The 14045-nt window shown below is 51.1% G+C and overlaps 2 protein-coding genes across 2 annotated transcripts in view; one reads left to right on the top strand and one right to left on the bottom strand.

Moving 5' to 3' along the window:
* Positions 1-14045, top strand: part of SLC39A11 (solute carrier family 39 member 11) — a 434680-nt gene that overhangs the window by 252646 nt on the left and 167989 nt on the right. The window lies entirely within an intron of this gene.
* SOX9 (SRY-box transcription factor 9) lies at positions 1193-6712 on the bottom strand. The gene is made up of 3 exons (XM_074922203.1): positions 5801-6712; positions 4464-4717; positions 1193-3886 (listed from the first exon to the last, which is right to left on the bottom strand). The coding sequence occupies exons 1-3, from the start codon at positions 6229-6231 to the stop codon at positions 3108-3110; spliced, it is 1464 nt and encodes a 487-aa protein (XP_074778304.1). The 5' UTR covers positions 6232-6712; the 3' UTR covers positions 1193-3107.

Raw genomic sequence — 14045 nt, 5'->3', positions numbered from 1 at the left:
TGTGGAGGCTTCGCGTTGCAGCGGTGAGCTCTGTGCTCTGCTTGGGGGAGCAGGTCTCTGCTGGGGTCAGAGGCTTCTCGGCCAGGGAGGGTCTGGAGCAGAAGAACCTGTTGGCAAACTCATGTTTGATCTGATCGATCTGATAGGGTTTATTAACACAGCCCGTGCTCTGGGGGGGCACCCCGGAGTGTCCTGCGACATGCTCAGGTCGTGGCGTGGGGCTGCCGGGCGCTACCTGTGCCTCCCACAAGAGTCCGGGTCAAGTTATGACATTTTTTCAGAATTTTTCACGTGTGAATAACTGTGCCCTGGGAGGGGACCCGCCCGGACTTGTGCTGTCACCAGAGACCTCTGCAATGATGCCAGCGGCGGGTGCACGCTTCTCTGTGTTGGAAGCCAGCGGGGCTGAGGCCTGGCGAAGCTCAGCACAGCTGTGCCCCAGGGCAGGGCTGTGACAAGCGGTGCCGCAGGTTCAGGCGGGGTGAGGTGGCAAAGCTGGACTGCCCTGAGCACCGTGAGCTGCTCCCGAGGAGCTCTGGGGTTACAGACGGCTGGAGCTTGGAGCAGGGATTTCTCTGGGATGGGTTTGATAGGAAAAGCAACGCCTGACCCAGCCGGGGGGGGGGGCCTTTCCTTGCTGGGGTGCCGGGGCACTCAGGGCCGAGTGGTGACACTGAGCTTTGAGGATGCTATGTGTCCCGTTTGGCTGTTCAGGAAAATTCAGCTTTTTTGGGGGAAAAATCTCAGCAGTTTTGTAAGAATGACCTGAAAGCCCAAACCCCCTTGGCAGCTCCTCTGCCCCCGGCTCGTGCTCGGCCTCCTCCCGCCGCGGTGACAGCGGGTCGGAGCCAGCGGGGCTTGGGGAGGGCTGGGGCCGAGCGTCACCTTTGGAGTTCACACCCTGAATCGTCACCCTGGCTGTTTGTCTGTCTCCGAATCCCGCTGCTCCCCTGCAAAGGGAATCCCACCGGGGCGCCCCTGGCTCCGGTGTCGATGTGATGGCTGGGCTGATAAAAGAGGGGGGACACCCCAAACCCCACCGGTGAAGCCAACAACCATCCTGGGGCTTCAGCGTGGCCCTGGCTTTGCTTGGAGGCTGTTAATAAAACCGACACCAGTGGGGTGTTTAACTTTTAATACACTGTATATTTATTGCAAACAATAATATACAAAAAAAAAAAAAAAGGTTTCACAAAGAGAAGGATCTTGCAAACAAACCAAACCAAACTTACCTAAAGACAAAATATGATTTAAATGACAGGTCTTTTAAGTTACAGAAATACTTTAAAAAGATCTGCTTTTATACAGAAATAGAAAGATGCCATATTATAAGAGTGCTTTAAGATTTTTTTTCTTCTACTGAATCCCTAAAAAAAAAAAAAAATGTTAACAAATATATCATTTTTTTTTTTAAATAAAAAAAAAGTTTGCTGTCTTTTTTAAAAAGCAATCCTTAACTGTTCAGCCACAGCTTCACCAAAGTCAGTGTCCCCACCTCAAGCCAGTTTTGGGGGTGGAAAGCTAAAACGGTGCCGCCCCCACGGCACGGCCGGGGCGTTGGGTCTCGTCCTCGCACGAGCTCGTGTGTCCCAGAGAGCTGAGGCAGAAAACAAGGCAAATGATTCAGTGATACGCTACATTTGCAATCTTCAGTTTGTACAAATTTTTTTTTTTTTTCCAGTTTATCCTTAAGACAAAAGAAAAAGGAAGAGCACAAGTTTGTACAAACCCAGGACACAGATTCCAAAAAGAATAATAATAATAATAATAAAAAAAGAATTAAAGAGATAAATAAACGACTGGTTACAGTTTAGACCATAATTTAACAGGCACGGTTACCTTCCAAATAATGCTCCAACAAATGCAATTGCTTTTGAAAGGACTTAAAATAGAAGGGAGATTAAAAAAAAAAAAGAAAATTGTGATTAAAAACTGCTCTTCTCACAAAATAAATAATTTAAAGTATCTGTGATGTCCCGCAAACAGAGAGGAGCCCCTGGACAGGTTTTACATCAGGCCTGGGGTGGACGGGGGGGTTGATTGGGGGTGGCTGGAGGGGGTTGAGCTCAGCCCCCCCCCCAGCCCCAGGGACAGGCAGAGCTGGGGACAAGTGATTATCACAGGGCTGCTTTTAAGGCTTCTCAACAGCACTTTTTGCTGCCTTTTTTTTTTTTTTTTTAAAAAAACCCCTTTTGTTTTTCTTTCTTAAGGCTCAAGGTTATTCAAAAATAAAGTTAAAAATCTCCTCCGGGCTGGTTTTGCTATTAGTTAGAAAAATAAAGCCTCTCCCATGCTCGTCCCCGCGCAACCTCAGCTCGTGTCTCCCGCGCTGCAGAGCTGACCCTCGCTAAGCCTGACGCTGGCCACTTAAACAGAGCTTTGTTCCAAGTTCAAAGCACGCCGTTTTGCTTTTTGATTTTTATTTTTAGAGAGAAAAAAAGACACTTATCTATACAAAAATACCTCTGCAAGAAAACCTAGGACTGCTCCACTAAGTGTCATTTTTTTTTAGCTGTTGGAAAAATAAGAGCATTTAAAAAAAAAATCTCTAAAAAATATGTATAAATCCCCTCAAATTGGTAACGAATCATACACAGTACATACTAAAAAATATTTAAAATAGAGAATATTCCTCACAGAGGACCGAGTTTTCTCTTTTTTTTTTCCCCCCCGTGTTTGTGTTTTGTTTTTTTTTTTTTTCATTTTTTTAATTACCGCTAAAAAAAAAAAATCATTACAAAAGTCCAGAGAACAGACAGCGGAGCTGGTTGGTTAGAAATCTCATCTCCACGCTGCGCCCTGGTAGCAGAGTTAAAGTCCAGTCCTTGGAAAGTCTGTACCGAGTTTTGCCGGTTCTCGGAGCGGTCTGGCCACTTCCTGGAGGATGCTGTAGTGCAGAAGGCTCGAGGTGCTCTCTCCTCCCCCCCGCCAGCTTTAACTTTAGCGTCTTTTTTTTTTCCTAATTATTATTTTAATTTCAAAGAAGGAAAAAGTCTGAGAAGTTCTCCATTCTTCTTGTTGCTTCTTCCGTGCTTTTTGGATCTCTTTTTTTTTTTTTTTTTTAAATTTCTTTTTATTTTTAAATTTTTTCTCGTTACTAAATGGCTTTAGGGTCTGGTGAGCTGTGTGTAGACGGGCTGTTCCCAGTGCTGCGGGCTGTGGGTCTGGGGGATGGAGGGGACCCCAGAAGTGTCTGCAATGGGGGTGTACATGGGGCGCTGCGTGGGGTTCATGTAGGTGAAGGTGGAGTAGAGGCTGCTGCTCTGCCCGGCGGCGTGGCTGTAGTAGGAGCTGGAGTTCTGGTGGTCGGTGTAGTCGTACTGGGAGCGCGTGATGGTGGGGTAGGAGGAGCTGTAGTGCTGGAGGTTGAAGGAGCTGTAGTTGATCTGCTGCGGGGAGTGCTGCTGTTGCTCGCTGTAGTGGCTGGGGCTGAGCTGCTCCGTCTTGATGTGCGTCCTCTGCTGCGCCGGGCCCTGCTCGCCGCTCAGCGCCGGCAGCCCGTGCTGCGGCTGCGGCTGCGCCTGCGGCGGCGCCTGCGCCTGCTGCTTCGACAGCCAGACGTGGCCGGCCCCGGGCTGCGAGCCCGACGTGCTGCTGATGCCGTAACTGCCCGTGTAGGTGACCTGGCCGGGCTGGCCGTGGGTGGCCGGGACCCCCGGGTGACCGTTGGGGGGCAGGTACTGATCGAACTCGTTGACGTCGAAGGTCTCGATGTTGGAGATGACGTCGCTGCTGAGCTCGCCGATGTCCACGTCTCGGAAGTCGATGTGGGGCGGCTGCCGGCCGCCTTCTTGCAGAGGGCGACCCTCCCGCTTCAGGTCCTGCTTGCCCGGCTGCGCGTCCGTCTTGGGGGTGGTGGGGGGTGTGGGGGGGCCCTGCGATTGCCCTGCGGAGGAAAGGAAAGGGCACGGGCGTGAAGGGGGTGTCGCCGCGGCGGCTCCCCGATAACACCGTTAATCGTTAACCCGCGGGGCGGCCGGGTGACAGCGCGTTGCTTTTGCAAGCGGTTGCGTAGGGCAACACAAACATCCCCAGGTGTGAGGAACACAGACACCAGCCCTATCAGCGTCGATCTATCACGCCGGGTAAAATTACCGAGCCTTCAGACAGCAGCCACAAGAGTGGGGCCATCTTTGGGTTTATTTTTTTTATTTTTTTTTTTTTTTTTTAAGAAGCACGGGTTCACGTTTCTCATGGGCAGAGCGGGGCGGGGGGAGTGCTGCAGGGGTTGGCACACGCGGGTGAGCGTGTGTGTGCCCGTGCTACGGGCAGGGCCGGTGGGTGGCTCTGCCCCCTCCTCTCTCCTGGTGCCACCAGCCCCTTCCCACTGCGTTTCTGGGTGTCCCTTCCCTTCGCCCCTTCCCCAATTCCAATTTCAGCCTGGTTCGGGATGCAACTTTTCTCAGGCAGCTGGGACTTAACCCCCCCCTTCCCTAACACCTCGTGGGGTGGCGGAGACCTACCCGAGTGCTCCCCGGGGGAGTGCACCTCGCTGATGCTGGAGGACGACTGCGGGGAGTCCGCCTGCAGCGCCTTGAAGATGGCGTTGGGGGAGATGTGGGTTTGCTCGGAACCCTCCTCCTGCTCCGACTGCCCGTTCTTCACCGACTTTCTCCGCCGAGGCTGGTACTTGTAGTCGGGATGGTCCTTCTTGTGCTGCACCCGCAGCCGCTCGGCCTCCTCCACGAAGGGACGCTTCTCGCTCTCGTTCAGCAGCCTGGGATGGGGGGGGGACACACACACATGGGGGGGTGAGTGGCTGCAGCTCACAGGGGGCATTAACGTGTCCCCCCACTACAGCGTCACCACCAGCCCCAACCCCTCCCTTGAATGGCAACACAAAGCCCCCCCCCGCAGCGCTGAACCCCCTGTCTGGGGCACACGCTGGGTGTCACCCCCCTTTTACCCCCCCCCATTGCTTGGGCGGTGGAACAAGAGGTCGGAGGGTGGTGGCCGGTGTCCCCCCCCCCGCCAGCCACCCCTGCAAGGGCGCACGTCCCGTCCCGGGGGTGCTGGAGGTGACGCCCCCGTCGCTGCCTGCCAGGGCCGGGTTTGCTCACAGCTTTCTCCTCCAGCCGCAAATTTAGGATTTCCCCCCCCCCTTTCTGCAGTCACAGAGTAAGAGGCGGCCAGGTGACTCACTTGCCTTCTGTTTTTCTCCCCTCCCTGCCTTATTTTGGAAGTCGGAGGGCACCCAGCCATGCGCCACTCATCGCACCCCCCCCATCCACCCACCCGGGGCTTGGCACAGCCCCCCCCTCGGCGCTCGCCCTCAGCACCCCCCCCCCCCCCTCCTCGCCCCACATCTCTTCTCCTCCCGGGCCAAGCTGATGCAATCCAGAAAACCATCATTTCCTCTGGACAAGAGCACAAACAAACAAAACGCCGAGGCAGGCCCGGCTGGGTGGGGGCTCTGCCAGCCCCCTCCTGCCCGTCGGGGCCAGCTTCCACCCGGGGCATTGCTCAAGGGAAAAAAAAAACAAACCAAACCAAACCAAAAAACCCCCAAACTCCAACAATAAACCCAACAACCCCCACTTGCAAGCCCAAAAAGCGGCCACAGGGACTGACTTTCTCTCCTTTTCCCCTACTAATTCCGCCTTCTCCTTACGCCAAAAAAGTTTGCCAGCGCACGCAAAACTTTTCCGCGCTTGAAACCATCCTCTCCGTCTTCTTCCACCTCCTCTAACCGGTGGTACGGAGATACTCAAAGCAAACTTTGCAAGCGGCAGCAGTGCCCCCCCCCCCCCATCCACCCTTCCCCTGCCCCAAGCTGCCCCGGCGCGGTCCCCGCACCCACCTCCAGAGCTTGCCCAGGGTTTTGCTGAGCTCGGCGTTGTGGAGATGCGGGTACTGGTCGGCCAGTTTCCTGCGGGCAGCCTGTGCCCACACCATGAAGGCGTTCATGGGTCTCTTCACGTGGGGCTTGTTCTTGCTGGAGCCGTTCACCCGCACGGGCATGGGCACCAGGGTCCAGTCGTAGCCCTTGAGCACTTGGCTCACCGCCTCGCGGATGCACACCGGGAATTTGTCCTCGTCGTTCTCCTTCTTCAAGTCGGGGTCACCCTTGGGGAAGGTGTTTTCTTGGGGTCTGGTGTTCTCCGTGTCCGAACCGGATCCAGAGGGGCAGGGGGACCCGGCGGAATCATCCGACATGGTGGGGCTGGGGGCGTCGGAGATACATTTGTCCTGTTCTTCTGTCATTTTCATGAAGGGGTCTAGGAGATTCATGCGAGAAAGCGGCAGAGGGGGGAAACGGGGTGAAAAAAAATTTTTAAAAATAGTAAAAAAGCAGGTGGCTGAGGGGCAGGGAAGAGTTAAAAAGTAGAACTAAGAGACGGTTCCCCCACCAGCGTGAAGCCCGGCTGGGGAAATGAGGAAGAAAGCTGGAAAAAGTTCGCAAAAGTGTTTTTTTTTTTTTATTATAATTATTATTGTTATTATTTTCTCTACCCTTCTAAGTCAAAAAAAAAAAAGAGGGTGGAGGGGTGGGGAAAGAAACTTTTTGCAAGTTGCAGGAGAGAAAGGACGGGCGGAAAAAACCTCCTCTCCACAAAAAAAAAATAAAAAAAAAATAAAGAAAGAAGAAGAAGAAAAGGCCGGAGTGCGGGAGGCCGGGGGGCAGCGCGGGGCCGGTCGCGCCCCGCCGGTCTCCAGCGCGGCTCTGCGCCCCGCGCCGCGGCGCGGGAATAAATACTCTGCGCGGCGATTTCGGCCCGGGAGCGCTCGGCCAATGGGCGGGCGGCCCCCGGGGGCTGGCGCGTACGCCATTGGCTGAGCCGCCGCCGGGGGGCGGGGCCGCCGAGCGCGCAAACGCCGCCGCGCAGCGCCCGCGTAGGGGGCGTGAAGGGCGGGGGGGGAGGAGGAGGAGGAGGAGGAAGAAGAAGAAGAAGAAGAAGAAGAAGAAGGGGGGGTGGCGGGGGGGATGCGCGGAGCCGCTTTGCGCGGGTGCGGAGCGGCGGAGCACTCCGCGCTTCTTGGCGCCGCTCCGCCCGCCGCGGGGTTTTTGTGGTTTCCCGGAAGGAGCGATGGAGACACCCCCACACCCCCCCCCCCCACACCCCCACACCCCCACCCCGCCCCGCGGGCGGCTCCCCCCCCCCCCCCCATTCCCCGGTTCCCCGGCCCCTCTCTCCTCCGCGGGCGCGGAGCGGCGGCGGCCGGGAGCGCGCGGTGCGCGGCGCCGTCCCGAGGGGGCGCCAAAGGCCCAGGAACGGCGCGGCGGGGGCGGGGCGGGGGGGGTGTGTGTGTGTGAGTGTCGGTCCGCGCCTCTCCGCGCCCCTCCGCGGCGCCACCCCTGCCGGGACAGTGCGCGGGGGGTGCGGGACACCTCCAATACCCCAAACCCGCTTGTTTTTGTTTTGTTTTTTTTTTTTTTTTTTTAAATTATTTTATTTTCTCTGCGGGTGTGTGTGCGCGCTCCGGCGCGTCCCCCCGCGCCCCCCTCCCGCTGTATTACCCCCCCCCCCCCGCCCCATACTCCCCCCCCATTATTTTTATTTCTCTTTATATCATTATTCTCCAGCCCGGTGGCCGCGGCCGCGCTGCTCCGCGGGGTGATGGAGCCCGCGCTGGAGCTCTGCGGGAGGAAAAAAAAAAAAAGAGGCCCCCCCCCCCCCCGCCCCCAGCAAAAAAAAGTTTTGCTGAGTTGACCAACTGTTACATCGAACCAAACAGCAGAAAAGCAAATAAACGCTGGGAGTTTTTCAGGGTTATCTCTAGATAAAGGCAAAGATCTGGATTTATAGGGAATCATCCGGTATTGCGCTTTTATTTTATTTATTTTATTTTTTTTTTTGGTGATCAAAATCCTTTTCCGTGCCCGAAAAAATGAAGTTTGGGGGATGCTGGCAGATGATAGAGCAGATCTCGGCTTGGAAGGTTTAAAGGAGGCGGGGGGGGGACTTCGGTGAGAAGCGAATTTCAGCGCAAGGAGTGTGAAGGCAGCTGCCCGCTTCCCCCGCGTCCCTCCCCTGCGCCCTCGGCTCCCTGCGCGGGTTTCGAGGGAGGGGGGGGGGGGAGAGACATTCTACCAGTTCTCCCTTTACCAAATACGCAGCACTTAATTTTTCATTTCAAGTCGAGCGTTAAAAGTTGGTGTTTTATGGAAGCTGCTTGAATTTGGGGCTTTGGTTTGCAGCTTTTGTCCTGTTTGGACAATCCTCGGGGCAGTGGCCGTAGCCTGGTGGGGATCTCGTGTCGCGATTGTCACCGTTAGGTTCATAAGTGCGTTTTAAAGGTATTGGAAATGGCACGTGAAAAAAAAAAAAAAAGTTTTTTAAGGGGGAAAAAAAAAACCCAAACCCAACCCCAGAGCAGAGGGGGAAGGAGCTCTGAATAAACGCGTTTGAAAGCAATCTCCCTGGTACACCCTGCTTGTCTTTTGCTATCTTTCCCTGAGATTTTTTTTTTTAATTTTTTTTTTTGATTTTCGCTTGCAAACTTTCGGAGTAAGTAGTTTTATTTGGGTGAGTTTAAAGGTAAGTGTCTGTCCTGTTTCCAGAGCCTTTGTCTGAAAGAACAAGGGGACTGAGAGCAGAAGGTGATTTTTCTTCAGGAGCAATTTGGGGTTTCTTATTGCCTGCAACAGCAAAGACGGTTTTCACAGCATTATGTATCCTCTAAATATGCAGTAGTCCGAGAAAAGATCCGCTGGATTTTGTGTCGTTATTTGCAGTGAAAGAGGTAAACTTACAGCAAAATGCTAAAGGAGGTAATTTTGAAATATTTTCCCTTGGCAATTTCGGCTCTAGGCTGGTGCATGAGTGGAATTTAGCTCAACAAATCTCTTTTAATATATGTATTTGTTATAGGAACATCAAAGAAAACTCCGGCAGTAGATTGTTCTTATCTCAGCTGGAGCTGCTGTAGCAAAAATCTGAACAAATGTACCTGGAGGAGAAAAATATGGTGACAACAGATTGTTCCATGGCTTTACTGCTGATTGGCAGAGATAAACACAAAAACAATTTGGGAGGATAATTGATTTAATGAAAAGTGTAATAATTAGAACATTTTTCATTCTGAAAGTCCATCTGCTGAAAAGGGACTCTGCCTTTTCATTACAAAAGAATCTGTTTTAACAAAAGAAAGTGGTTTGACAAGTTTGAACAATAAACAAAAGAGAAATGGAAAAGAGTTTTCCAGTTATCGCATTTAATTTTATAATTTCTGAGTTATTATTTTTAATTCCCGTTCTATGGACTGTTTAGACTATACGGGCAAGTTGATTAATCACAGTTGTTTTGCAAGCGTAGAAGCTCCCTTTGAAGCGACACGCTGTTGCTGCTTTTCCGTCAGGATGGAAGTTTTCTATTCTTTTTAAAGAATTAACATGGTTTTATTGTAAGTGGCAAGCTCAGCTACCAGGAAAGCTTTTGAGTAAGAAGCGCGTGGATTATAGCCCTCGGTTGATGATTTTATTTTTTTTTTTTTTTGTCTTCTGCTAAACCAAATCACCGATTTTTAGGAAACGAGCTTTCCAAGCCTCTGAGCAGCGACTGGAGGAGATGAGAGGTTTGGTAGCAAAGGGAATAGCCCCCGCGTGGGGTATTTTGTCTTTTTTTTCTCTCCGACCTTACAAATACAATAGTGATGCGGGTTAGAACTGTCATGCTGAAGTAAGTTGCGTTTTACTGATGTTTTGTGGGAGCCGGGGGGCGTTTGATCCAGCTCCCCCTTTGAGCCTGATGAAGTTTGCTCTTTCCTAACGCCTGCCTGCCTCCCCTCCTCGCTACAGGCGGGCCGACCCCCCCGGCCAAGGGATGGGTGTTTGACGGGCGCTGGCTTCACCGGGGAGGCTGTGACGTCACCCCGTCCCCTCTGACCTCACGCCGGGCCCGCGGCGCCTCCGTCCTCTGGCACAAATCCGTCTCCCCCAGTCGGTGAGAAACCCAAGGAGAAGGTGCCGCTGCCTCCCCATCCCGAGAAACGCTTCCCCCGCTCCTGTTTGCTGCCGTGCGAAATGGGGGCAAAACGGCAGGATTTGGGGTTAGAGTAAAATTCACTAAAATCAAAGGCGTTCCCACAGCAGATCTCTTAATTTTGATATCGAAACGGTATCGATCATTGCTCGATGGCACAAATTGTGACTGCCAGGTACGATCACGCCTTTGAATTTATCCGGGACCGTTGGCTCCGGTGGTTTTGGACGGCGGATTTCAGTCCTGGGGGTGGTGCAGCGCGGTTAATGCAGAGTGATTATCGCTCCCTCCTAGAAAAAAATCACTCCCTCCTAAACAATGACATTTTATTAAAAATAAGAGTTGTGCTGCATCCCACCAAGCACCAAATAATTCCAGCAGCCGAACAGCCTTTGCGCTCTCTGGGTTTTTCCTGTCTAACAAACAAGGGCTGTGAGCTGGGAAGGGTCACCCATCCCCTTGGTCACTGCTGAACGTTTTCACGTGCAGCACAAGATGTTAACGTTTTAGTTAATTTTTCTCCATCCCATTTTTTTCGGTTGTGGTGGGGTCTCCAGGGCAGGCATCCTACATCTCGCCAATTTGGGCGCTGCTGTGTTAGGCGACACGTTTTTCTTTCCCATCTCAGAAGCGTTACTGATGCAGGAACCGAGCTTGTGCGTGGGTTTATAGGGTGACCTGCCCGAGAGCCGTGGGACTGGCCACCGTCCCGGGACACGAGGTCGGTGTTGAGCCCCTTCCGAGGTGACCCTTGATGCCAGATGGATTTGAGCCGGTCCAGAGGTGACCTCGTGCCGGCGCTGATGGACACGTCGTGCCGCGGCCACCTCTGCCTTGCGGAGAGCTGTGGTCGTGTCCGCTTTTGTACTCTATCTATTTATTTTTCAAAAGCCTGAGCGTTTCTCAGGCGCATTCTGACACGTCCTTATCAGAAGGTCATTGTACAGTTTAAAAAAAAAAAAAAAAAAGAGGAAGAGCAGTAGGTGACTGGTGATGTACTGGGGGCAGAATTGTCATTCATTTTGTAAATTTAGCTAAGAATTCCTGGGTATTGTATATGTCGTTGTGTTAATTTTTAAAAATCTATGTATTTCGCTGCTTGTTGAAGGTGCTTTGCACCCTCAAAAGCTGCTATGGCTTGAGCTGGAGACAAGACAGTGTTGATTTAAGCTTGGCAAATGCCACCCTGGGAATGGGTGAGAAAGCTGGAGGACGGGCACTTTTTTCCCCCCTTCTTCAGCGTGTGAGGGAACAGGGAGCCTGAAGACTCCCAGGCAAGTGCCTGAAAGATATTTGCTTTTACAGCATTTTAATCCATGCCTAAAAGTACCATCTTGGTGGGCTCACTGTATAGAATAAAGCGAAAGAAGTTCGGAAGTTTCAGAAGAGGAATCTCAGCCCTGCAGTAAAATGATTCTGATTATTGCAGTAAAATGATTCTAATTATTTACAAGGGCTGAGCTGGATGGCAGCGTTAATTTGACTGTGTCTGTCTGTTTTAGCTATTAAATAAGTGCACACTCATTGTGGCTGGTGAAATAGCATCACTTTAAATAGCGTTGAGATTTACCATTTTAAAAAAAATAATCCTGGGAACATGAAGCCGCCGGGGCCAGATCCTGCCAGGGGTGATGAGGATTAGGCTGAGGCTCAGAGATGGGGGTAAAGGCATTGTGGTCGTTTGGATCAAAGAAAGGGTTTTTCCCCCTGGAAAAGAGTTTTTTTTAATGCTACAAATGTAAGAATCTGAGAAAAGGAGAGGGAAGGATGGAGATTTTTAACTTTACTACTAAGAAAGACCGGGGCTGATCGGCAGCTCCCGAGTTTGCTGAGCTGCTCCCCTACAGGAAAATCCAGGGACGGATTTATTCTCACTCACATTTTGGATCCCAGAGCTCCGAGCTGAGTTTTAACGCTCCCTGGCTCCGACGCAGGCTCCGCCATAGCAAATAGACATAACCTCGCCGTTCTTTTCTGCTCCTTCTGCCACAGCTGGAAACCACTGCGCACAACCTTGTACTTCACAAATGCTCTTTTCTGGAGATTAAAGCGATACATTTTGGGGTTATTTATTTATTTATTTGCTCACAGTGTTTGGCTCGAAGCTCTGCAAACTTGGGTAAATGGAAAATTTATCAGGCTCGGTTAAAGTGGAATGGAAATACCCTCCCAAAAGCGCTGAGTTTTTCTCCTAGGAGGGAAAAAAAGGAGAATTTTTTTTTTTTTTTTTTTTTTTCCCCCCAAGGTGCTCCTTTAACTTGCATGGCTACTTTTGGCCCGATCAGAGGTGTCTGCTGCTCTGCTGTTGGCTGTGGATTTGCCCTGTTTGCCAGCCCCAGCATCCCCCGGCGTCCCCTCGGAGCGGATGTCAGCCAGAGCTGGAAGCGGTTCTCCATCAGATGCTAAGATAAATCAATCTGGTTCGAATCACTCAGGGTAAACTGATCAAAGCCAAAAGTAAAGCTCTGGTAATGAGGACAAAAGATGTAGTTTTCATTCATAACAATACCGAGCTCTCCAGAAAAAGAAAAATGCCCTAGAGCGAATGCTGGCAACAAGTGGTCAGCATCACCTTCTACCTATTTTTTTTCCATTTTTTCTTACAAACAGATGAGTACCTGGCTGTCAGCGCCGCTGCCTGCGTTCACTCTGACATCAGCCACCACCACTCGTGTCCCCGTGCTTGTGCAGGGACGCGAGTGGCATCGCGACGGCTCGTGCTCTTAGCGAGGTTAAAGAGATGTAGAATTGCTTTAGAAGGTATAAAACCTGCTTATAAATTAAAAAAAAAAAAAAAAAAGAAATCTCTCAGCCTAATTATAGGCCCTGGTAGATTCTGGGTTTTATATATATATATATATATTTTTAGTTTTCTTTTGCCCCATTTGTCTCGTAGAGCACGCTCCCCTGAGCGGCAGCGCGGGTACGGCGCTAACATGCTGTGCAAATCGTACATGATGTTTCATAGTCACATACAGATAAATAAATGGCCGTAATTTTAAACCGGCCCTATTATGTTTTCCAAGCAATAGTTCAAATTACAGAGCCCAGCAACAGCTTACAAGAAATCCATCAGAATTGGAAGGGGGAATAAAACTGCCATTCTCTCTACCTGTTTGTGCAGCTCCTTGCTAATGCAGGGAGAGCCTGACTGTTTATTTGGAGAAGTAAAGTTGTGGAAATATACTTGGAGGGTGTAATGTGGACAGCACGTGTTTCTGGGAGCTACCTGAAGTCTGTGTCCTAATGGCTTGCAGATGTCCCTGGGTCACCGGTTTCCTATGGGCCAACGAACGCGGCAGCGCCCACCCCTCCTGCTCTTCAAATTAAAAAAAGAAATTTAAAAAAAAAAAAAAAAAAAAAAAAAAGGGAGATGGTGGATACGGGGGTGAGAGGGGAGCGTTCGACTTCTGGAACTTGTAAAATTGTTTGTTTGGGTTGTTTCCAGCTCCTATCCCACCGCTGCTCCTGAGTGATTGGGAAATTCTATCTGCCAGGTCCATGTTCGGGTGGAACGATGATTTATTTGAAAAATAGAGAAATCTGCTATGGGATCACATTTAGTTTGCTCAGGGTGGGGAGTTTATTTACACTGGGATTATTTATGTAAAAAAACTGCAGTTTTCTCTACTGAGTAATAAACAGGGATTTGTTTTAGTTATATATATATATCTAAACACAGACTCACGTATGCATGCGCTCACATATACTGAAAATATGTGTATCTCTGTCTTGCTGTTCCCCTTTTATGCCAAGTGCATAGCTATGTGCCCGAGTGCTGTATAAATATTTTATTTTACATAGAACATAAATCTTAAGACACGTCTAAGAATTTACATAAAACTTTTTTTTGTGTGTGTGTGTTTTGCGTTGTATTTCTTCCTCGGGGCTGCTGGGAACGGGGAAAGCAAAGGGTGTGCTCGGGGCCACCCAGTTCCCTCGCTTCTCAGGGTCTGGTTTTGTGTGAGCCCCTTCCTCCCGCCCCGATGGGCACCCACTGGGGGGATGCTGAAACTGCCGCGGTCCGGGTTTGCTCTTGTTTCAATTTGGGCCCTTTTTCGCCCTGGTCTCTCTGCCGTTGGACGTGGCCGTGTCTCTCCATCAATCCGAGGCAGGATGTGA

Source organism: Athene noctua, chromosome 18, assembly GCF_965140245.1.
Source record: "Athene noctua chromosome 18, bAthNoc1.hap1.1, whole genome shotgun sequence".
NCBI lineage: Eukaryota > Metazoa > Chordata > Aves > Strigiformes > Strigidae > Athene > Athene noctua.
The sequence above is the reverse complement of the archived record's forward strand: the minus strand, read 5'-3'. Positions and strand labels throughout refer to the sequence as shown.

What these genes read in the sequence shown, in the direction of transcription:
- SOX9 (XM_074922203.1), bottom strand. Translation starts at nt 6,231, where the DNA reads ATGAATCTCCTAGACCCCTTCATGAAAATGACAGAAGAACAGGACAAA. An exon ending in ACCCTGGGCAAGCTCTGGAG is followed by an intron (nt 4,718 to 5,800) that starts GTGGGTGCGGGG and finishes CCCCCATCCCAG; the next exon opens with GCTGCTGAACGAGAGCGAGA. An exon ending in CTCCCCCGGGGAGCACTCGG is followed by an intron (nt 3,887 to 4,463) that starts GTAGGTCTCCGC and finishes TTTCCTCCGCAG; the next exon opens with GGCAATCGCAGGGCCCCCCC.